This window comes from Pyrgilauda ruficollis, unplaced genomic scaffold, assembly GCF_017590135.1.
Source record: "Pyrgilauda ruficollis isolate IOZ18807 unplaced genomic scaffold, ASM1759013v1 scaffold38, whole genome shotgun sequence".
Lineage (NCBI taxonomy): Eukaryota > Metazoa > Chordata > Aves > Passeriformes > Passeridae > Pyrgilauda > Pyrgilauda ruficollis.
The window spans coordinates 4261080-4286184 of NW_024525267.1; the positions used below are offsets into that span (position 1 = coordinate 4261080).

Consider the following 25105-nt stretch of genomic DNA (forward strand, 5'->3'; position numbering starts at 1 on the left):
CTGCAACTATTTACCTGTATGTTATTAGTATAATGAATGGAGTTATATCAAATATACTGTTATGCAGTATGAATTTCTGTTTCATTTCTGCCTGTTGACAAGTCTACATGAAATTAAACCTCGTCTGATTTAATAATAATGGTGATTATATAACAGCTTGCAATTTTCAAGTAAATCAATTTAGATAAGTTGTAATGCTGATTCCCTGAATCAGCCAGACTTTTTTTTTTAATTTGTTATTTTTGTGTTTGAAGTCACTGTATTTGTTTTTTGGTTTCAATACTTCTAAATACCTTTAAACAGGAGTATTCTACTTTAATCTTCACTCTTAAAATTGGAAAACATTAGGGTTTTGTCAAGGCACTGCAGGTGTTTGGGGTTTTTTTGCCATAGAACACACTCATAAAGCCAACTTGTGTTACTATATTTTGATGTTTTTAAAGTTAGAGGAGGTGAAATTTTAACAACTTAAGTGATGAAGCTACAGTATCTTGATCTTGTTTTTTTAACAGGACACTTAGTTTTGTGTTAAGTATTTTAAATATACCTCAGATGTCTGATCCGTGAAAGAAAAAGCAAAAGCAGTTTTTGCTTTTGTCAGTCAGCCTCAGTGTTTGCTGCTGATAGGTGTTGCACAAGTGCATTTTTCCAAAATTGTAACAAAACCATACCATTGTTTTAGAAGAGAAAAAAAAACAGGATTCAAAGGTAAAGTGAAAGTAATGGCTTTGAATGAGTGACTGACTAGAACACTGGTCCAACAGGTCAGGTAACTTTTGTGTGTGTGCATGGGGAGGAGGTGATCAACTCAGAGATGACGATGCCATTAAGTCATGCAATGTTTCCAGTTTGTTCCATATTTTGGGTGCCATCTAACAGCAGTCTGCCAGCTCTCATTTAAATAAGTGTTGCCTTTAACAGGTATGATTTTTTAACCAGTTTTGCTTGCAGAGCTGGGCCAATTTAAACAATTTCCCAGTGAAAGTAACTTACTAAGTGTTTAATAAGTATTACAACTGAGTGTGTGAAGTGAATGAGAAGAGCTGCTGAATTGTGCTAGAATGTGTGGTTTTACTTGGAATCAATTTGATATTTACATACCTATTTTCCTTATTTTAATTTATTTTGTACATCTAGTACATGTATTCTTATCTCTGTTAAGCTCATCTGAATTATGCCTCACTCAGTGTTAAAAACAGGTGAGAAAGACTGATTACAAGTGTAGGCAACAGTGTGACTAGACTGTAGGAGGAAATAAAGGGATCCACTGGAGAATATGGAGCAAGAGGGAGATCAGAAAGGTAACTATTACTTTTTTACTTTAGAGCTATGAATCTGTTATAAGGTACTAAATTATAACTGTTGAGAACTGAATTATAGTTAACTAAGCATAAATATTAGGTGAGACTTGCAGAACTTAATTATGAAGTGTAGTTAAGGAAAGAGATAATTGTTACAGTACACTTCGCTTTCTCAGTTTCTCAAAAGTGAGGAGACTAAAATATGTGCTTCGATGCCCTCCAGCCTTTACAGAAGTTGATGTGTTCTTCACATAGCTTGTGACAGTCCATAAGTAGTATTCCAGCACAAACTTTATTTAGTGCCTGTGAATATTTGGAATGCTCTATGCTATTCTGAAATCAGTTGCTTTTTAATTCACTCTATTCCTAACAGTGAAAATTCCTACTAAAAACCTTCTGACTGCCTTTGGCTGAGTGACAGGCAGGTATTTTTGCAAGGCTTATCCTGGATTGTATTCAGATGGAGAAAAATATGCAAGAGTGCAATTCAACACATACCCCACCACAACAACAACAACAAATCCCCTTTCAGTTTCAGCTTTTGAAACTCTTACATTATAGACTTCTGTATTAGGGATTATTTTTTGTTTCACTGAAACTAAAATGTTGTGTCCTTGTGGTGGGAAAACATGAATGTATAGCGTGTATATATAGCCAGCTTTATTTGAAGTTCAGGTGCTCAGCCTTTGTAGTGTAACACTTTGGTAGTAAAGGAGAGTTGTAACTTACTAAGTTTGTGTCCTTGAATGAAGGGGAAATTCAGATCCATATATTAGATATTAAAAATGAAGGAATTTTAGAACTTGGAAATTCTGTTAAAATGTTGAGAGGATTAAAAGCTAAGTTCTTTTTATCTGAGACAACCATTGGGAAGAGACCTTCAAGTTGAGGTCTTCTAGGAGTGGTTTTGGAAATAATTGAATTGGTGACACTGATACAGAGAAGCAAGAGCACGTACATGGTGCCCGTAATGACTTTGGGAGCATCACTGTTCATAATCAGAGTTACTTCATAAGGAGAAACAAGCTGATATCACAACCATAGATGAAGTGAAAATTCATTGAAAAAATCCATAGGGAATTTTTGCTTCAGCAATAAAACTTTGAGAAGATGATACACAGAGTGTAGTGTTGATTATAAGCTGAGCCAGCTTGTGATACAGCTGTTGAAGGCTGGAGGACATAAATGCAATCCAGAGAGGTATCAAATGGGGTTTACAATGGAAATAAAGAAGGTCTTTAGTGCCATTGTACTAGGCATTGAGAAGATGGCTTTAATATTGCAAGAAATTCTGGTTGCTTGTGTTGAAGGTGATTTTTAACTCCTGATGCTAAAAGAGGATGGTGTCTAATGTAAAACTGGAGAAAGAGGTTTGTGATTTTAATTTTCTGAGCAAAATAATAAGTCACTAAATACCATTTTTGTCACACTAGAAGAAGAGAGGGAAGAAGGGAGAGAATAAATAATACAAAACCTTCCCTGGATGTATGAAACATTACCAGATCTTCCACAAATCCCAATCATGCAAAATTTACTATTAGTTTAGAATTATCCTGCTTTTTGACCAGCCCTGCTGTAATCAGTTAGAATGAAAATACTGTGACCCTAAGGGAAGTACAGAATAGGTTTTAACAAGAGGCAGAATGTTTCCCCCAGAAGCTTCTTAGGGCTGAGCCAGATGAACAGAGTGAAGGCAATTTATTTTTAGTGAGCAAATCCAACTCTCTGTGGTACCCAATGAGGGCACCTTAGTGGCTTTTAGATCAGGAGAGGAAAGGACTGTAAGAGACCGAGGAGCTGGAGGCAGTAATGTTCAATGAAAAAATGGATGTACAGCTCACTTGGCAGGTATCATGGAAAGAGCAGGAGATTTTTAATGGTAACTAAATGGATGCGAGAGTATCTCAGTAGTTTTGTGGGGAAGCTTTAGGAGGGGATTTTATGTTTTGTGAATTTTTGGAGGTGGTTTTCTATATTCTGAGTCTCCATTTATACAACAGGCATGAAGGTCAGAACTATTTCATGCTGTCTTAAACCATGAGGAGAGTAAAGGATGAGATTATAACTGGTGACCAGCCAGCTTTTAAAAATTTTTTTAAAAAAAATCACGTGGTATAGTGAGACTGAAAAATATGAGCAGTTTAACTGGTGACCAGCCAGCTTTTAAAATTTTTTTTTTTTTTAAATCACGTGGTATAGTGAGACTGAAAAATATGAGCAGTAAGCCTGTTTTCTCAGGTTTTCCTAATCTGTTTACTTACTTTTATACAAAATTTTACTATGCTGAGGTATTTGGCAGGTTTAGTAGGAATTGGAAAAGATTCAGTGTGCTTAAAACAGATATTTTCTCATGATCCTGTTTGAGAGAAATGTTCGAAGGAAGTTTTTTCTTCAAAATGGAAACTAAAAGAAGCAAGCAGCTGTGCTTTGGCTTTGCCCTGTTAGTGTTAATCCTGGAACTTCAAGTTTGCCAGTTACCTGGCCCCTCTTGCACTGGAACAGAACAGTTTTCCACCAGGGGAACAAGCTTTAATGCAGGAAACAGTCTTTCTCATTCAAATGTACTCCTGAAGCAAATGCTCCTTTCTGACATGAATACAAACTCTTCTTTCAGAAGGAAGAAGATAGTGTCAGATAGAGACTGCTGTTCTAATGTAGCTCCTTATAAATTGAGTGTACTCCTTTCCTCACATCTGACTGCATTCTCTTTATTTGGTAGCTTTTTACGTACATCTTTGGCAAAGGAGTTTCATTACTACCGTGCCATTCTAAACAACAACAAAAATCCTTTGAGGTTTGTGATACAAGGTGCTTCTCCAGTATGAGAATAGCTGCTTCACTCTTTGGAGTGCTTAAGGATGTTAATGTATCTTGATCAATATGCAATGCTAAACAGTTAAACGGAATTTCAAGTAGAGGCTCAGGCTGCTTGGTTACCATGGCAAACACAGTAGGAAATTCATGCCAAAGTTTGGAAACTAAGATACACAAAAGAAAACTTGTAAACTGAAATAATCACTTCAGAGAGCAAATATACTTGTTTATAATTTATTGGAGTCTGTTTCCCAGGGAATACAGTTTTAAAATCCTATTTTATTATGCAGATCTTAATTGCCAGTCGAGAGTTTTGCACAATGGAGGCAATATTCACAGGCAGGGAAGAGTGAGATTCTTTGTTGGCTTGCCCTCTAACTGTAAGGGCATTGAGTGAATAGAGTAGCCTCTTGGAGACAGAGGAATTGAATTACTTAAGTACTGTAATCAAGGTTGACATATTTTCAGTGTGCAATGCCTTATTTCACAGATGACTCAGTCTTGTCTCTCTAAAATTTGTCTGTGTTAGTGATTATATGTGTGTTAGATCACACATGTATGATATGTATATATATATGTATATATATGTATGATATATATATATAATATGTATATGTATATATATGATCTCTGTATTTAATGGTTTGTCTATGTTCTGATTGCATATGTATCCTTTCATTACTTGTCTGTATTAAAGATCTTGGCATATTTAATTCACTTTCTCACAGTAGTTTTTCTTAAGGCTTGTTATCTGTAACCAAGGTCTTTATGTGAGTATTTTAATGGGGTGATTTTCAGTTTGATAGGTTCCCTGTGTAATCAGCTTACTGTGAACACAGTGTTTGGTATTGTAGTCCTGTCAGGATGTTGTGGCAAAATCTGATCCTTTTGCATGTGACTTTAGGTATGCTTTCCATACCTTTCCATAGGTATGGTCACATGCAAATCATGCAGTTATTTTTCTCTTTCTGAATGTAAACTAGTATGTATATTTCCATGTATCTTCTCCAAAGTCTTATCCCCCAAAGGGAAGCTGTTACAGAGAAAGCCAATCTGTGGCCTGAGGGAGACACTACTTCTAAAGATTTCCTGAAGATCAAGGTTAGAGCTGGCATTGGGCACTGTGATCATGAGCACCTACCCTAACATGTGACTCTACCTCATCACTTTATGCATTGCATAACATGGATTGGAGATTATGGTAGGCAGTTGAGGCTCAGGGAAAGCAGTTTAGGTTATTACTGAGAAACTATGATGAATTTGCCTGTGTCTTTATAACACATGGTCTCTTGGGAAGGGAGGCTTGCTGTCGTTATAACTGGGAAGTAGTGTTACTGGAATGTGAAATGTTGGAGGTGATGGAACAAACAGTTTATGAAATGGTGTTCAGGAGTTCTTGTTGTGAACAGTAACTGTTATATTGAATTACAGGTTAGTCTGCTTTTTGCTGACCTCTTTAAAAATGACTTACTTTTAAAAAGAGCACTTTTTAATTAAAACAAAAGTGGAATGTGAAAACATCTGGAAGATTATACTAGGGCTTAACTCAAAGGAAAGTAAGAATTTAGAAGCCACAGGAAGAGAAGGATTGTGCCACTGATTAGCCACAGTAAATAAAATGTTTTCATCCCACTAAGTTTAGCATGGTAGTTTCTAGTTATGTGATATATATGTGTTATTCTGTAACTTCAGGAAAAGAAGTGAAAGGGGAAGAGCAGCAGAAGTTGGACTGTTTTGACTGACTAACTGGCAAGAGGCAACTGTAAGAAACTTGGGAGATGCAGTTAGGATACTTGAGTGAGCAGCAGTGTGTGTTCCCATTAATCTCTTGGTGGCACACAGTGGAGGAAAATACTTGAGTGAGTTTGGAGCTACTACACAAGAAGAGTGGATTGATATTGGTGATTGTACTTGAGTACATATGACATATATAACTGATTGGTGCATATGACACATAAAACTGATCAGTACTTGAGTTCTAATAAATATTTCTTTCTTTAAGAAATGGAATAGAGAAGGATATTAGCAACAAGAATTGAATAAATCATACAGCATTGTATAGATCAGTAGGTCCATCTCTTATAGGTCTATAAAAATGTGTTATTACAGAGATATTCAGAGAAGTGGTGAAAATTGTGCCATCTGAAAACTTTTGTGTAAATACTGAGGATAGGACTGCTTACTCTAGTAATCAATATATGTGCTGTGTATATGAGGAGTATTAGATGACATTGTCTCTTCTTGGGAACAAGGTGGTATTCAGTAAAATCAGAGGGGAACAAAATTCAGAAATTACACTTTTTTCCGTATATTAACTCATCAGGGTACCTTGCTTCTGTAATATAAGTGAATATTGAACAGGAAGTGGGAGTTAAAATCTGGCAATTTTTTCAATTCCATACAGTAGTTAATGTAAAAAAAAATCCTGTGTTATTAAACGTCCATATTTGCATTATAAATGGCTTCATGAAAGAAATCTAGGATGGACAATAATCCATTAATGCAGCTGACTTCATGAGTTAACTTCTGGAACATATATCTGCCCACTGTTGAAGAAATGGTAATGGAGTAAAAAGTCCTGGCACAAAAGTCCAGTTTGGAGTCCATGATTATGAAGTATGTCTGTGCTATGACTTAAATCGGTGTCTTAGTTGTTAAGCCAATGAGGGGGAAACCAGTGTAAAAATGTGACCTGTCACCCATGGTTTATAAATACCCTGAGAGATCATTATTTTGAACTTAAAACTGCACAGTGAGATCTCTTTCTTGCATATGTTCTTAAAAAGAGCTGAGTAGGGGGAGAGGAGGAGGAAGGTGTCTGCATCACATGCACAACATACGTGATTCTGAATCAGGGTTCTGCTGGAGAGGTTTTTATCCAGCAGGCTAAGTTACAGTAGAGCCAAAGTTCTGCAGACCAGGCACTGGGAAGAGACAATAGTGCTGATATCAGAGCTTCTTCTCCCTTCTTCTTAATAAAAAAAAAGGCAAGTAATTGCTTAAACCAAAAATAGAACATCTAATTCAGTTCATGTCTGTTGGGAATGTGTGATACAGTGACTTTATTCAGAGTTGTTTAATTAGCCTGTTTACAGATTTAGTGTGACCAAATGCAGAACATTGGAGTCATAGTCTCAATTTCTGTCTGAGTTGATCATGTCATTAACTGGCACTCACAATGAGGGGAACTTTGCAGAAGGAACTGTGGGATACCTTTTGTTAGCTCGTCTTCAGCATGGGTTTCTGAGGGATTGTTTGGAGGGTCGAGAGCAAGTTAAAGCTCATGTATTCTTTTTGTCTCGTAGTAAAGCAGTGTTGTGCAAATTGTGTAATTCAAGTGCTTTTAGCGAGCAAAGGGAGCAGGTTTTCTTCTGCAGGTGTAATATAAACTTTGTTAAATATGGAGAAACAAACACCTTTTGAAAAGCTAGTGTCCTGTCACTTGCCTGAAGCTTTAGTGGTTTGATTGTAGTGCAGCTGAAGATGCTGCAGTTGCTTGAAGTGCTTCTGATTAACTCTGTGGAGTGGGCAGGATGTTGGGTTTCTCTTGGAGATGCAGAGCTCTCAGACTGTGTCAGGACTGACCAGGATGTGCTCTGAAGACCTGTGTCATGGTCAGTTCATTAGAACAATTTGGGTCTGACCGGGCTCTTTGAACAGCACTGTCACAAATTGTGTGTTTTTTGGTCTTCCACTCTAAAGAAGCAGTGTCAGCATGGGTGAAAATTGAACCAAGTGAGTAACATCTTGAACCGAAGATGCTTTAATTTTCTAAAGGAACAGTTTCAGGGACTTCAGACCTCTCTTGGGTTATGACAGGTGGAAGCAGCAACAGCATTCTGTGCTCAGAAGACAGAGGGATTTTTGTGTGGAGGGGTTCAAAACCTTGTTTCAACTTCCCTTAGCCTCAGTAATTCAAATGTGTTAGTATTCTTGTACTGTTTCAGTGCCCTTTGCTCATCTTATAAATGAAGAATAAGTTGATGCTGTATACACCTGTGAAGGACTTGAAAACAAATTTCTTTCTGAGTCTGCTCTTCTGAGGTTTTGAACACTTTTTAAAAATAAAAATATCTACTTTTTCTAGGGTTATTGGTAGTCTGGTGCTTTCACCTTAGACAACTTCCAAAAGAATGTGCTGATCTATACTGTAACCACAGAAATGTTTTGGTTTATGACCTTACTAAAATGGAGTTAACATTGTTATGATAAGCTGTAAATCAAACAGTCCTTTATGTGCATTCTTTATGGTGTTCACATCTACTTTCTTGATCTTGTCAATTATATAACCATCGGTTCAGTTAATATGACACAGATTTATTTCAAACCAGTGCGTGCTCTTTGCTCTGTTTGAATGCTTAGAGTAATTCTTCTGGAAATAGAATATGATTATTTTATTGGATCCTTCAGAAAACTGCACTGATCTCTGCCTAAATATGGATTTATGTCCAGTTATCTGGTCAAGGGCTTTTCTCTAAATGTAGGTGGTCACAGTTGTCTGCTGTATGAATAAATGCTTAAATCTTGTTAAGTAATGTTTTTCTCCTTTCAAAAGTCGTGTATGTCTTGTATGGCCCCAAGTGGGAATTAAATCTAGAAGGGAGAAGAATATCAAGTAGCTTCCCAAATTTGCAAGCGGCTTTGTACAAAATCGATCTTTAAGACTTTGTTATGGATGAATTGTGTGGAGCACTTGAAAAAAAATTAGGTTAAATAAAATTACTTGGTGTCCCTGTTTTACTAGCAGAGCTGTTCTTACAGAGTATCCTAGAAACTGTCACATGCCTTAAGTGTTCCTGTTCAGCATTTAATCAAGTGCTTTGTAACTTTTAAAAAACCTTCTGCAAAGATACAGGAACCCATTTATGAAGAACAGTATTGTGAGTGGCAAGCTATTGATGCTTCAGTTCATGGAGTTGGAAGATCAGCCAAATGTGAAATGGAAAACTAAAAATAATATTTTTATTGAAGTTTAGAAATGTGACTTTAATATAAAGAAGGTACATTGAACACAATATAAAGACCTAAAATTTCCTTAGCATTAATGGCTTTGCTAGGCTCAGAAGACATTTAACACTACTCTGTGTACACACACAACACCTGTTATGCAACCCTGGAAACTAAGCACATCACTCAGGTATGGAAAAAGCAGCTCCCATTTATTTAGGAAACCTATTGTGGCTATAAATAGGGCAACTGTACAAATGGTGATTATCTACTGGCTTTTTATTGAATCCTAATGAGAATTTTTACCTTTTTTTTTTTTTCTTCTTTCTTTCTCTTTGGTTTCTAAGTGAAAGCTGAGAAGCTTTTAAACTATTTTAAGTGTTTGGAGGGGCTTCTGGAGCAAATATGTGTTGACCTGTACACTACCTGAAAGGTTTGTGTATCTGAAGGGAAGATGTGAGTTCTTGCCAGACTTTAAACTTTCTGCCGAGGAAGCCAGATCAGCAGTGTCAGCTTATGTGCAGTTATATTTGTAGCAGCCATTTGCTACTGACAGGCTGTGGCACTGTCAGCTGCACTGAAGAGTGTTTTGTTAGGGCTTTGTACTTGCAGGAAGTGTTGCCTGAACTTTTTGTTGTGTATTTTATATAAACTAAGCAGAACTTTTGCCCTACATCAGTGGTCTTTATAGGGAAAGACAACCAACTTGTTCCTGGAGGTTTTTTGCTTCCTGAATTTCCTTTATGATGCAAACCAGACCTGTTAAGTAATCTGGGAGTGGCCCTGTTGCTGCTGCTTTGGTTGATCCTAAGCTTAGGATTCCAGGGCTATTCAGGTGGGAAGGAACCTCTGAGAGCCCCCAGTCTAACCTGCCCCAAGCAGGGTCAGCTGTGAGATCAGATCAGCTTGAAACAACAGTGATGTAACTACAAATTATTCTGTTGCTAATGTGATCTGTATTTGGGCTATAAAACCAAAAAAATCTGGAAGTCCACTCCTGTGTTAATAAAGTAGAGTGTGAAGTATTGATGCTGGTATTTCTGTCAGAATCTTGTACAGAAACAAGGAATGGAGTTGGCCAGAAAATTCTACAGAAGTGCCTGGGGTAGCTCTGCTTTCTTGTGTTCCTCAGCGGTCTCTGCCTTTCGGCATGTCTGCAGGAGGGAGAAGGAGACCAGCGCAGACATGGAGGAAGAATAAACAAGTTTAGTTTTCCCTGTCCTTGCTAATGCAGTGAGCAAGTCAGGGAGGGTTCTGTCCTATTCACAGGAGATTGTGTAAAACAGAGAGCTCCAGCAGGGGTTGCCTTGCCTCTTTTTTTCAGCCAGATTTTAAAGAGCATCTGTGAAGTTCAAAGAAACTCACTTAGTAATACTTCTAAGAGTTGATTTCTTCTGTTACCTGTACAGCATTATAACATAAGCATTAAGCACATTAGGCACAGCTTTCTCAAATCATTCTGTTTCTAGACCAAGGACCATTAAATCCCTGGAGAGCAAGATGTGGAAGAGATAGCAAGTTACAGGTAGTCAGTTACAAATTCCAAGCTCCAGAAATACTGAGGAAATTGTTTTCAAAAGTACATCATTGTCTTGGTTCTTGTGTGTCTTCTCTTTTGCTGTGCACTAGAGCTGTACATACATAGCCAATCTGTAATCTGCTGTTCAAGATCAATTAATTCTCTGGACAAGAGAGATTTTCTTAAGAGGATTTTTTTGCAGTAAAATTTTTATTAAACGCTTCACTATTTTGTCTCAATCTCACTTACAGCTATGACCCATTGAAAGCCAGTGTCCTGGCAAATGTAATATTAAATGCTATTAAGTATCTAATGGAAGCCTTTTCATGAATACAATTGAAATTACCTGGAATAAATTAATAAAGTAATTAATTTAATATCTTGGCAATGTTTTCAGCTTGGAAAGAATTGTAATGTGTGACACATTTCATTCAAGTAAAATTTGCAGAAAGCTGCAAATGTAAGTTAGGAAAAGATACAGGAAGAAATAACATCTGTCAAGGAGTGTGATTAAACACTGACTTAAAGTAATGTGATTCACTGTTTAGGCAATCTTATTATGAAAGCTCTAAGTCTTGGATCAATAAAATAAATCTTGGATAGATATTAATCTTTGGCTTTGACCTTAGAATTACACACAGCTACAGAACCAAGGTTATTGATGCCTATCCTAATCAGACATTTCAGACATCAGAATATGAATACTTAAAATTTGCTTCAGACTAAGGTAACTGTTTTTTGTTGTGGTTCTTTTTCTGCCATTTTTTTTTATTTTGTGTTTATGTAGTTAAAGCTGTGATTAATATGTTCCATTTGACTGCCCTTCTACTGGAAGTCATGAGTCCAGGGTGAATGGGCTACTGTTAGACTGTTAGATTTTTTTTTCCCCCCTCCTTCCCTCTCCAGCAGAGTGGGAGTAGTTTTGTTAAAAGTGTGCTGTGAGAGTTAATTAAATCAGAATAGGAAGTTCCTCAAACAGTTACATGGCTCATATTTTGTTTCTAGAGTAATAATTCATCACACAAACCTAAGCTCAATTTTTCTTCTGTGAGCAAGTGTGAGGTTCTCTCAAGGTAGAGTTTAAATCTCCTCAGAGACAGGACTTGGAAGCTGTTGATGCCCAAGGTACAGCAGTTTTGTTCAGCTGTGTCACTGGCTTTATACAGGTGTGTGAGGTTCCTGTTATTCCTTGTCTCTTTGCCCAGGGGGTACAGTAGCTCTGTATGTTGGAAGGAACAGACTTCCAACACAGGGATCAGTTGGCCAAGGTGCCAGTCCCAGAGCCTCGATTAGCTGAGATGTACTTCAAGGCTTGAACATGTAAGGATGGTCTTGATATTCCTTGCCTTGCATCAGCTGCCCTGTTCTGCTTTCAGTTGTGATTACTGAAAGTGTTACTCTCATCGTGAATCATCCACAGTTGAGGAAGTTTCTCAGAGTGGACAGGCTGGAATCGTGCTGAGTGTTTTTCAGAAGAAAATTTTAAAAGCATTGGGATAGGAATGTGTGCAAATAGCTTGCTGCCAGCTGCTGTGGTGAGGGTGTCTGCTCCTGTGCTTTTAATCTCCATGCCTGGCAGTACTTAATCCCAAGATTCTTTGGGGTTTTTTGAAAGTACATCACCATTTCTAAGTGGGGGACAGTTTATATCACCTTGTTCTGTAAAGAGTGTCAGATCCTAGGATTTGACGGTTTTTTACAGACAAGATGTAAAAGCTTTTCTCTGAGAATCATGTCTTTCACAAAATAGCAAATGGGTTTAGTAGTGAGCTGATGAAACAGAGTCCCATGCGTGATTTTATGAGTAAGCACTTTTCTTGTTCTTAGCAAAATCCAATAGCAACCTTCATGCAGAAATAAAATGTCTCCTAGCTGCTGTGCCCATTGATTCTTCTCTCTTTCAGTTAAGAGAGATCTAGACCAAAGCAGAGCTTTAGTGCTTGTGGATTTGACTTATCTCCCTGAGACAACTGTGCTGTAACTGAAAGCAGTAGCTGCATGTAAATAAAAGGCGGGGCATTCCTGTCAGTAGAAGCCTGGTTAATTCTGGGTTGAATTGGTTTATTTATACTTCATTTAAGTTCAGACAGATTCTCACTGCCATCTGGTTCCCAGAGAACAGCTAGAATAAGCACAGTGAAGTCTGTGCTTAGATTCAGTTTATCAGAATTTCATGTGTTGCTAGGTCTGTTACCACAGAATTTCATGAGATAGGGAACTTGTCATGCCAAAGTTGTTGGACAAGAAAAACAAAAGCTAGTGATGTAAAACCTCACCCAGACAAAAGAGCAGGGGTTAGTCTGAACATAGCCACCTATTTATTGATTCTTTGCTGCTTAAAGGGACAATGAGGATTCAGAAGAAGGTGGTAATGCCTGTATCCTCTGCTGGCTGGGACAGTCTGTGGTGCTATGGTCATTCAGTATGATTCAGGCCAAGTTGTATTTACTTTAGAATGGATCTTTGTTCTTAGGCATTGAGTCCTGCTGCAACTTCTGTCCAGAGAACTTTGAGTCTCGTAGGTTTGCTTTAATTCTGCTTTATTTGAGGTATGGCTATGTGGTTGTGTAGCTTGCTCTTCCAGATAGAAATGCTACCCCAATTCTGAGTTCTCTCTTGCCCTCACTTGTTTATAGTGATACAGGACAAGGGAATGTTACAGTCTAATTGCAAGGCCTTTAGGATTTGATCTTTCAACTTCAACTTTACATCAGCCTGTGAGCTGGTGAATGCTCTGTGGCAGGCATGCACATTATCTTTCCACCTCCCAGTTGAACTAGTATTCTATTTAATTTCTCCTTGAAGAGGTATTGGTAATATTCTCTTTTAGATTAAAATGGATCTCTGGACTCAGGGGAATAACTTTTTAGTCTGCTGACTTTAGAAATTGTAATACATCATCTCATTTTGGAGTTTTTAACTAGGAGACTGTACACCTGATTAAACTGGTTTATAATATGTGCTGCAAAACATAAGTGCAGCTTTAATATTGTGCATAAATGCTTGTCATGCATATCCTGTAGTTAAATTTGCCTTGGAAATGGCTCACCTGTGTAGCTGGTTAGGATTTTTCCCTACTGACAGGTCTAGTTTCTCTCTGTGTAGCTCTATGAATACCAAAGATCTGCTGCTCTTCAGTCCTTGTCCTCCAAGATTTAATGCTCTGGAGCAATTCAATTTTATGTGAAGCTTGTCTACTTTCTCTTTCATTGCTGGCCCGATTTCCTCTGAGTAGATATGCTGAAAAAGTATATATCAGAATTAGAATCCGAGCCCCAAATCACAGCTACATCTGAGGCCTGTAATATTGTTTGAGTATCTGCAGCATTCTAATTACAGACTCTGAACCTAGTAAATAGGAAGGTTAAAAAACAAGGTTGAACCTGATGGATGATCTTGCATATTAAATGTGTGGGGTTTAATCTCTGGATGATGAAAGATTTAGTTGTCTGTACAGAAGTGATATGGGGATAAACATGGGTGACACAAGTGAGGGAGCATTTTAAATTGCTTTTCTGTTCCTTTTGATTCTTCTGACACTTAGTGCTAGATCTTAATTTGTTTATATTGAAATTCCTCAGTTTTGTTAGCACTTATTTTGTCTGAGCTATATTTGAGTTTTGTTTTCAGAAGCAAATTACTTTGTAGCTCAGTGGTGTAAAATGTATTTTATAATCGCAGTATCAGTATCTTGAATCACTGTTCTTAGAAAATGCTTTCTTTGGAGCTGGTTGATAATTTTTTGTGATTATGGAGAACAATATAATTTGTTTGCCTGTTAAAGGATAGACTTACAGTTCAAAGAGTTGTGTGATTGAGAATATGGTATTTTTAATGCTAAATTGGTTGTACTCAATACTGGGAAAGTGCTACTAGTAAAGTAGAAGATTCCTTGTCTCTGTGATGGCTCCTGTGGCAGGAGAAGCCTTCTGGTATCTTGAGGACTCACAGGAGCTTTTGTGTGTGGTTGTCATTGGTTTGTCACGTGCAGTAGGTGCAAAGGCAAGGGCAGGTGTAATTTGCACACTTGCTTAATATAAAGAGAGAAACATTTTGATAAGATCTTGGATGTCTCATAAATGCAGAGCTGCTTTTTAAAGTAGGGTTTTGTGACTGCATAAATTGTTGTGTGGTATGAACATTGTTTTCAAACAGATGTGGTTATGTGCACATATTGTGATAAACTGTCTGAATTCTGTTTGCTCTCTTTGCAGGCTGCGGACTTGAGTAAACCAATAGACAAAAGGATATACAAAGGAACACAGCCTACATGCCACGACTTCAATCATTTAACAGCCACAGCAGAAAGTGTGTCTCTTCTAGTGGGCTTCTCTGCAGGCCAGGTCCAACTTATAGACCCTATTAAAAAAGAAACTAGCAAATTATTTAATGAGGAAGTAAGTAGAAATCTTAATATTGTTGCATGCATGTATCTGTGCTATTGAAGTTCCTAGGTTTTCTAAGTTCAGTAGATGTGGCTCCATTTGCCTGTATAGCTTATTGTTCAGTCACTGCCTTTGTTTTTCAGCTGTTCCATTGGCTTGGAGTACTTACATAAAAATGTTATTCATTGTGACAAGATAAAGGCATCTTGTGTGGTTAAAGATTAAAAATCAGGATTTTCTAGTTTGGGTAATGCTGTAACTAGAGTTGAGGACAGTTTACAGATGGAAATAAGGTCTACAAATCTAAATGCTGCTGTATGTGCTCTGAATTCAGTTGTTTCTGAGGCTTCTGATTGCCATTGAAGAAGAACATTTTAAGCTGCTATTTAACTCCTGTTTTATAGTCAAAATATTAAATAAGTTAAAAATACACATTTTTATGGTTGGAGCATTACAGCAGAAACTGCCTGTATTCCTAAAGGCTTGCTTGGATAAAAATGTTACAAAGCTGAGTGCACAGAAATGCTGAGGGTTTGTGATGTCTTGGCCATGTGATGTTCAGAAGGAAACTCTCCATCTGCTTTTTCTGCTGCTATGCAATAAGGAAAGGTAGAAGGAGTACTATGGGGGACACTAATGCCAAGTTACAGGACCACTGGCTCTGAGTATCTGGCATCATTGACATTCTTAGAGGAGTAAGTGTCCAGATGCTAACAAGGAAAGAAATCCGGTAACTGGGATGACTTGTGACAGCATTTTCTGCAGAGGATGAGCTCTGGGAATTTGGGTGGTTTGGGGGAGGTGACTTGCTTTTCGGGATTGTTCTTCTGCTCCTTTTTTGTTTGAATTCAGTTCTGTAGAGAGATTTGCAGGTCTCTTGGTTGGTTTTGTTTGTTTGTTCTTCTTTCCTTTTTTGAAATTTCACATCTGGATTACAACTTTACAGTTGAAGTTAAGCCTTGCTCAGCTTTCAAAGTATACCTTTCCCGCCTCAGAGACGTGTTGCCTTCCTCCTTCCTTGAGCAAAGAAGATTGAAGTATTGTTCTCACTGGGGATGTTTTATAATTAGATCTAATTCCTCCTCAGCTTTCTAAAAGTAGCAAATGTAGATCAGAAGAGGGGCGTTTTTCTTCCTACCTGGCCTTGTCCCAACTGCTCTGTCTCTGCTTGTGTTGAGTGGGCAATAGTGCTGGAGAATCTTTTAATGAATCTTTTGTCTGTTGGTAAAAACCTCTGTGTAAGTAGTTGAAATGTTAATTTTAGCATTGTCCTACCATCCCCCCACCTATCCCCCCCAAAAGTGTGTTATTTGTTCTTGTACAATAATATTGTAAGTATTAAGAAGTGTAGCAGACATACTCTAAACAGCTGGTTTCATATCACAGAGTAGTTCCCGCTCCTGTAGCTGAGCTATAGTTCCTTTGAGAAAAACTTCTGGTGGAATACTTATATCAAGGCCCAGTGCACATTTCCAGGCCTTGATGGTGTTTACTGTCTGGTGACTACAGTGCAGAGCTGTGCTGCAGGCTGAATAGTTCCTGTGGTATTCCCCAAATGCTGGAAGCACTGAAGCCATTTCCATCAGCCAGTATTGCTTTTTGTCTGTGCTATTGTCAGATTACTTCAGTGTGATGGAAATGTGGCCTTTGACAGTTTGGTGGAAACTTAAATGAGGTGACCTCTCTTCTACCAAGCTAATGTAAGGATTTGCTCAGTGCTACCAAAACCACACACAGTAAGCTACAATTAAATGACAAATTCTTGTTTCCTGTACTGACCTTATCTGCAGTTACAACCAACACTAAAACTGAAATATATTTTTATTCTGTCAATTACAGTATTGAAGTTTGCCCTAGATGTTTGTAAGTTCTGGCTTGTATTTAAAGCCCCTTTCAGAGAAACATTAGTGAGCACTGATGTTTGAAGCAGTTCATTTGCTTCAAGATGAAGGTGCCTATTGGATTTGGAATATATTTTGAGTTTAGATAGTCTTTAGGAATAACTGTAGGCATAAGGTGGTCTGAATGAGTGGTGACGTTGTTCTACAGATCCAGCACTCATGCTGGAGGCAACAGAATTCATCACCTGTCCTGTGAGTGATTTGGTGCTTCAGGTAGCCCAGAGCTCTGCTTTGACTATCAGCTGTGGTAGAGCAATCAGAATATATATGATCCATGAAATAATTCAACCTGTTATGATAGGTTATGTTGAACATAAAATGCAATAGCTCTAGCATAGTCTTAACTTGTTATTAATTTTTTTAAAAATTGTGTTGATGTAGAGGATGATAGGGACTTGAAAGGCTGAGGTGGGTGATAGATACTGTGCAGCTTGTGGCTGCCTACATAAATCCATCTGTAGTCACAGTGGTATTCCTCCCAGTTGTGTCAAAATTAAACCACTGATATTTTCTTACTGCCCAAACCAGTCTAATACACCTCACAGATTCAGTTGCTTCCAGGTGGTAATTGGTTATTATCAAATTAGCCAGTGCTTTTTCATCTTACTTTTTAATCCTTTTTTAATTTAAACTGAAGCCTTGAGCTGCATTTTTTTTTCCTAATAAACTTGTCCTGTATCTTTGTTGCCAAAGCTGTGTAAGACCTTAATGCATATTCTTTGACTGCCTCAGATTTTTCAGTCAGTTGTGGCCTGTGCCTGTAATTTTGTCCCTTCAAGTTCTTCAAAACACGACCAAGATAATCTTGGCCAGTGTTTCTGCCTGGTGAGTGAAGCTTCTTCACTTCTATTCTTCCATCAAACTGAACATCAGCTCTTTATCTCACATCCCTCACTGATGTGCTGATACTGCATTCAGACCATTCTTGTAATGATCTGCTGTTCCTACTGGCTGCAGGTCTGGCTTTGTTGTGCTGCAGAACTTTGTGAACCCAGCTGAAAGCTTTTAAAACTCACAGAAGTCACAACTTCAGAGTTTGTATCTTGAGAAGGGGATGTGTTGTAGTCACGTGTACATGTCAGATTAAAGTCTCTCTGCATCTTGTCTCCCTGAGCTGATCTGTTCTCATTGCAAATTGTAATCTTCTGTTTTTCGCTGCCTCCTTGAAGTAAAGATTGGGTTTGCAGAGTTTCTCTGCAGTATTTAGGATCATGTAGGACATAAAGTGCCATTTCTAATATAAAAGTTGAGCAGGTGCTCTTATGAGTAAAGGTTGTATGTCAGATTGAGCTGCTTTAGTGGAGAGCAAGAAATTGTGCTTTTGTTGCTATGTTGGCAATGAGAAGACTGGTGCCTACAGGAAGCCAGCTGGGCTGGTGTTCCCTGCCCTTGTTCTCCTAGTGTGTGCCAGGTAACTTTCTCCCTAATGTTTCTGATGCCATCATTACTGAGATATGCACGATATATATCAGTGAATATACAACAAACTAGTTGAAATATCCCAACAGAATTGCAGACTATATGACAGCACAATTATAGACTCTGTCATTTTAAAGCTACTCCATTTGAAGGAACTTTGCCATATTTAGTTACATCTCTCAGATCTCAAATATACCATGGCTGTTTTAACCAATGAGAAATTACAGGGGAGAGACCTTCTGGTTTTGTACTGAGATTGACAGCAGCAGAAGTGTAATCTAAAATGGCCAGGTGCTGCTTTCCAGTACAGTTCCGCAATAGATAACAGTTGATGTATTATCCATTAATTTGATGTTTTTGTGTGTGATAAACAGCAGAGCAAGGTGTGTGTGGGGGGGATTCTTCTTTGTTTTTAGGGCTTTTGGAACTTGTTCTGGTATTCCTTAGGCTCTTTACATTTGCACTCTTGCCTTTTGTGTAGCTCAGCTCTTCTTTCTCCTTACAATCAATATGCCAAATACAAATCTTGAATGTGCTTGTAAAGAATTACTTTTCTGCAAGTTACAGCTGAGTGGTGCTATGGACAACATGGTAAGTTGTGGAAGTCCACCAGAACTACAGTAGTCAAAGGAGTCAAACTTTACCTTCAGTTCTTAGAGTACTGAAGATCCTATGATCAGGAATGTTTGTTTAATGTGGGTGCATTCTTTTGCAATGATGAACTCCAGTAAAACATTTTGTTTTAAAGAAAGTGCTTAATCAAATGGTAACAGGGTATTGACAGGTCCTTGGCTATTGAAAGAAAAATAATTGGAGGTTGGGGATTCCAAGGTGAAAGTTTGCGGTGCCCTGTGAATTCACCCTGCCACGTGCATTTACCTACTGACTTTGCAGCCACATGATAACAGGGTCACTGTGTATGCAGCCTTTGCTCCCTGAATCAGTAAAAGATGGTAGGTTTTTTTTCAGAGGTTGGGTTTTATTTGTGATTTCAGATAAAATCAGAGCCTGAATTTACTGTTGTTGATTTGTAACCTGTTTGCTGTATAGTATAGATGAGTAAGTGCTTTTTTTCCCTTTAGTTTATTCAATGTTTTCTTGTTACCTTCTCATGCTCTTCAACCTACACAGGGAAAAGTAAACCAAAGAGCACTGCCTTTAGATTCATATCAGATTGGCTTGACTGAAGTACGGTCTTTGTGGAATGTGACTGGACCATAATAATAACCTTTGAAAGCACTTAGTCTGAAAATAATTTCTTCTTTACTGCCTGATAAGTTTTAGCAAATACAGTAACTAACATAGTTCCTGTCTAGAAAGTTAAGTTCACTTTATTTAAGTATTGCTCCTCATCCCCCAGAAAGCTCAGATTTACAGTTAATCATGAAAACTTTAATTTTCAGTTTCTGATGTGTATCTTCTTTGTTTTTCACAGAGACTAATAGACAAGTCCCGAGTAACCTGTGTAAAATGGGTACCAGGTTCGGAAAGCCTTTTCCTAGTAGCTCATTCCAGTGGCAATATGTACTTGTATAACGTGGAGCACACTTGTGGTACCACAGCCCCGCACTACCAGCTACTTAAACAAGGGGAGAGTTTTGCAGTGCATACTTGCAAGAGCAAATCCACAAGAAACCCTCTGCTTAAATGGACAGTAGGTGAGGGTGCCCTGAACGAATTTGCCTTTTCCCCTGATGGGAAGTTCTTGGCCTGTGTGAGCCAGGATGGTTTTCTTCGCGTGTTTAACTTTGATTCGGTGGAATTGCATGGTACAATGAAAAGCTACTTTGGAGGACTGCTGTGTGTGTGTTGGAGCCCCGATGGGAAATACATAGTGACAGGCGGAGAGGATGACTTGGTGACAGTTTGGTCTTTCGTGGACTGTCGAGTCATAGCAAGAGGCCACGGACATAAATCGTGGGTCAGTGTCGTTGCGTTTGATCCATATACCACTAGTGTAGAAGAGAGTGACCCGATGGAATTTAGCGGAAGCGATGAGGATTTCCAAGACCTTCATTTTGGCAGAGATCGAGCAAATAGCACGCAATCTAGACTATCCAAAAGGAACTCTACAGACAGTCGTCCAGTAAGTGTTACGTATAGATTTGGTTCAGTAGGCCAGGACACGCAGCTCTGTTTGTGGGATCTTACAGAAGATATCCTCTTCCCCCACCAACCTCTCTCAAGAGCAAGGACACATACAAATGTCATGAATGCCACAAGTCCACCTGCAGGAAGTGGTGGAACTAACCCAGGAAGTAATGGAAACAGTATCACAACACCTGGAAACTCTGTACCCCCTCCTCTTCCACGGTCAAACAGCCTTCCACACTCTGCAGTCTCAAATGCTGGCAGTAAAAGCAGTGTCATGGATGGTGCCATTGCTTCTGGCGTTAGTAAATTTGCAACCTTATCGCTGCACGATCGGAAGGAAAGACACCATGAGAAAGATCACAAGAGAAACCATAGCATGGGACATATATCTAGCAAGAGCAGTGACAAACTGAACCTAGTTACTAAAACCAAAACGGACCCAGCTAAAACTTTGGGAACACCTCTCTGTCCCCGAATGGAAGATGTTCCCTTGTTAGAGCCTCTTATCTGTAAAAAGATAGCACATGAAAGACTGACTGTGTTAATTTTTCTTGAAGACTGTATAGTCACTGCTTGTCAGGAGGGATTTATTTGCACATGGGCAAGGCCTGGTAAAGTGGTAAGTTTTAATCCTTAATGCTGCATCAAAGAGCTAGAACTCTGAATAGATAGTTTTCTTGAAATATAATGAATGTTGAATATAAAATTTCTTTATGCTTAATGTAAAAAAATATCCTCAGAGCCATACTTTTGGATACTGCATGCCATATTTCTGAATGATTTGAAGTGTCTTGGATACAATTATTAAATATAGTTGCCTTCCAGCAGAAGAAATAAATACTGTGCATCTAAACTATTGATCAGTGTTCTTATACTTAAGCATAACCACAATATGGTGAAAGCTATTTATGTAAAAATTGAAGTAAAACCTGTCAAACACTAAAATAATCATAATCCTTCTAATGTTTTCTAAAAAATAAGCGCTCCCAATGAGAGTAGCTTATGAAAAGCTGCTGCTTCTAAGTCTAATGAGAAATGTGAGCCTCTGAAAAGTGAAAACCAAAGTGTTTAATTCCTCCATTCTTTTCTGTGGTGGCCTGCCATTAATGTGAAACCACTTCTTATTAAAACATCAGCCATTTTATGCACAGATTTGTGAGCCCTGTACTGACTGTAGTGTATGCTCTTAAATTGTGAATCAGTATTAACAAAGAACTCTAATTATAGCCAGGTTTTGATTTATGTATTTAAGTTAGGGAAAATTCTGCAAGCTTTCTCTCAGTGGTTTCAGTGTTCTGTTCCTGTCAGGTTTGTTAAGGCAGTTCAACCACTACAAGCTTGTGTTTTTGATGGCACCTGTTCCATCAGCTGAACCTACATTAGTCTGTTACTAGTTTTCACTCTTGTTGTTGATGCACTTGAACACCTACAATATTTTATTTTTCTTCTGTCCAATGTATAAATAGCTAAATTTTGACTGAAGCTAAATGTGGTGATTCTTACATTAAAAAGTACTTTGTGCTACAATAGCTCTGCTTGCCAGCAACAGTTCAAAGGAATACAGCTATGAAAACATTTCCAGAGTTGGTCTGAGAAAAAGAACCATTATTTTTTGAAAATTTCTGAAAGGGGATTTAGATTATCACCTGAAGTAAGAGAAATGATCTGGTAATACCTGAGTAATGCCATGTTGAGCAACTTAAATGAAAATCTGTTGTTTGTTAGATTTTAACCATTTGGTTCATAAATCTGACTTTTGAAGTAGAGGTACTGTATATATTTAGATACCACATCTTCATTACTATAAACTTGCAAGTAAAACTCAATCATTTTTCTTAAAATTGTTTGTATAATGTAGGCTTTTTTGAGATCTTATCAAATTAGTCACAACATACGTATGCGTAAAAATCTGTGTCTGTTCTGCATCTTAATGCATACTTAAAGGTTGAATCTAAAACTTAAAATTGAAAACCCCTTTATGGGAGAAGGGAGGAGGGTGTTACCTAAAAGTATTTTTTTGCCTGAGAACTACAAATCCAGCATTAATTAAAAAAAAAAAAAAAGTACTCCCTTAAAACACTAAAATATTTAAAAGGTTTGCCCAAAATGAAAGTATTAAAGCAATTATACTTTTGTGACTCAGTGCACTTCACATCTTATTAATTACAGCAGTGCCTCAGATTGCTATTGTGAGCTACATTTTCTTTTTGTTCTAAAACTCCTTTGAATACTATTAAACACTACATGTCACATTTATTTTTCAGTGGCTGAGGTGGGTTTTGTTAGACTGAGTATAACTTAAATATTTTTGTGTATTGACTTTGATTTGGAATATGACATTTCAAATATTTCAGAGATAAAGTATGCAGTACCAAAAATCAGGATTTATGTATTGGCCAATATGGAAAACTTTAACTACAGGTAAGTAATTTTCATGCTGAAGTTATCACTTTCAAAATTAATATATTGCACACTGATGTAAATGCCATATTCTTTAGGATGTATTTACTTAGAAATTTACAAATTAATTTGTTTTTCTGATTTCACTTGCATTTCTAGTGTGCTCACTCTGCTGGTAAAAACTAAATTTTGGTGGCATGTTTACAGGGCTTTGTTAGGAAAATACTTGTGCCAGAAGGACGTTATGAGCATCTTTTGTTTATAGGAAAGCACTTAATTTTATTTAATGAGAATTGTCAAAGTATAAAACACTCATGGTGATGTCTTTCTTACTGGGTTATATACCATCATTTCTGTTTCACCAGAAATCATTTCTGTTTCACCAGCTGTTTTATCCTAGGATATCCCATTACTCTGGGGTTTAAAGTTGCTATTTCTAGTCTTCCTTTGACATATGGCTCCCCAAGTGATCCTAAAGCTCTGTCACTTTTTTGTCTGCCAACTCTGTAGAGTAAAAGCCTCTGAATCTTGCTGCTGCTTCCATCATTGCCTCAGAAGGCCTTCATTAAATTGATGCCACTGCCAGCCTAAAGAAAGAATTGGATGGAAAAGGGAAGGAGGCTTGCAGTGTCTAATGTAATTTCCATTGAGCCAGTGCTACCTCTCCCTCTCATTTCCAACAGCCATCGAAACATGCGCTGGATAATTTGACAGTGTATGAGAAATTCTGTTTATTTTTCTGGTTGGGCTTGTGCTGCCCTGAGTGGAAAATAAATCCAGAAGTGTCTCTGCAGCCATGATCCCTGTGATAGCTGATAGTCTGTACAGTGCTGACATTGTCCTGACAGTTTGTTTATAAACTTTCCAAATTACTGCTTCGGTGTGTACCAAATCATACCTTGAGCTTCCTCACAGGATGTACCATTCTTGCATTGCACTTCCAGAACTGCTCTGCCAACTCCCAGTCATTGAAGTGAAGTGAATGGCAAAATTCAATTAGGAACAAATTGGATGAGGCTCAGGGTTCATTAGTTTCCAATTTTTATTCTCTCGCTCTTTTTTTTTTTTTTTTTGGTGAGCTGGTTTCTGTGAAAGAAGGTTCAGGGTGATCAGAAAAATAGGTTGCCTTAACAAGAGTATGAGCTTTTCTTCTCAACATGGTGACAATTAGCTGTTGCCTCTCACCCCTGTCTTTCCCAGGCCCTGATGGGAAACCTAAACAGGATTACAGAACTGTTGGATTAATCTGGAAATATAGAAACAGATTTTGGAAGGAACAAAAGTAAACTTTATTGTGCTATCTTTATAGCTACGTCAAACTGAATTACAGGATCTGCTGAAGCAATTAAAAAAACCCCAACAAAAGCAACCCACAAAACCCCAAAGTGGTACTTGGATATGCAAAATAAGTTTTCTCTGAACTCAGTGGTTAGAGTAACTACTTAGGTGATTTCTGTGTTGGACTTCAGAACTGACTGTTCATTGTCTGTGCAGCAACTCCATTTTATGTGAGTGAAAGTTGCTGGTGAGCTCCCTGTGTCAGAAAGCTCAAGGTAAGATTGGCCAAAAGCACCCCCAGGTGAAATGGCAGTGTATAACCTAGCAAGAGAAACATCCTACCACTTTGTAAAACAAATGCACATGGAATTTATTTATTTGACTTATTGTACAGGAAAATGTAGACTTAAATTATAACATCCTTGAATTTTCTAGTTAACTACAATTGTAGTACAGTATCATGTTTTAGTATGACTTCTGTTTTAGTGAAAGTACTTAAACATTCATGTACTATATTTGAGTGAGATGAGCAGCTATACATACTAATTCTTCCTCAGTGGAAAGGAGCATTTCATCATTACAATTGAAGTTCAATTGCTGGTATTTAAGTACTATCAAATAGATTTCTTTCAACGTGATACGGTATCTGTATAAACTTCAGGGATGATTATAGTTAAACTGAAACACAGCTATACAACTTCAGGTTACCATGCTACAATTTGAAGCTTTCTGTAATGTGCACAATAGCAAAGTTGCACATGGCATACCCACATTATCAGGGTGAATTAAACCTAGAGTACACTGGTGTGATATTTATAGCAAGGTATGTGTGTGTGCGTGTGTGAGGAGGTGTGACAAGTGGCTCCAGTAAAGCCAGGAGAGATCATAACCCTGTAAAGGCTTTATGATGAGGATGTCTGGATTAGGAAATAACATGACTTTTACTAAACACTTTCTAGAAAACCCATGTTCTGCATTATCACCTCTTAAAATTTGAGTATGTACTTGGAATGACTGTATATGTCTGCCCCTTTAACAACATAAAAC

General features: G+C 37.8%; 1 protein-coding gene across 5 annotated transcripts in view; it reads left to right on the forward strand.

Annotated features, from left to right (window-relative positions):
• The window catches only part of WDR20 (WD repeat domain 20), a 47461-nt gene that overhangs the window by 13014 nt on the left and 9342 nt on the right, over positions 1-25105 (forward strand). For 3 of the 5 annotated variants that reach the window (XR_005955856.1, XM_041476418.1, XM_041476419.1), the window contains exons 2-3: positions 14796-14978; positions 19722-20999. Coding sequence is in view for 2 of the 5 variants with exons in the window: in XM_041476418.1 (XP_041332352.1) it covers positions 14796-14978; positions 19722-20999 (1461 nt within the window). In the remaining 3 variants the exon portion in view is untranslated. Of the gene's footprint in view, positions 1-14795; positions 14979-19721; positions 22802-25105 lie in introns of all 5 variants that reach the window. The other 2 variants (XR_005955858.1, XR_005955857.1) reach the window with 2 other exon arrangements.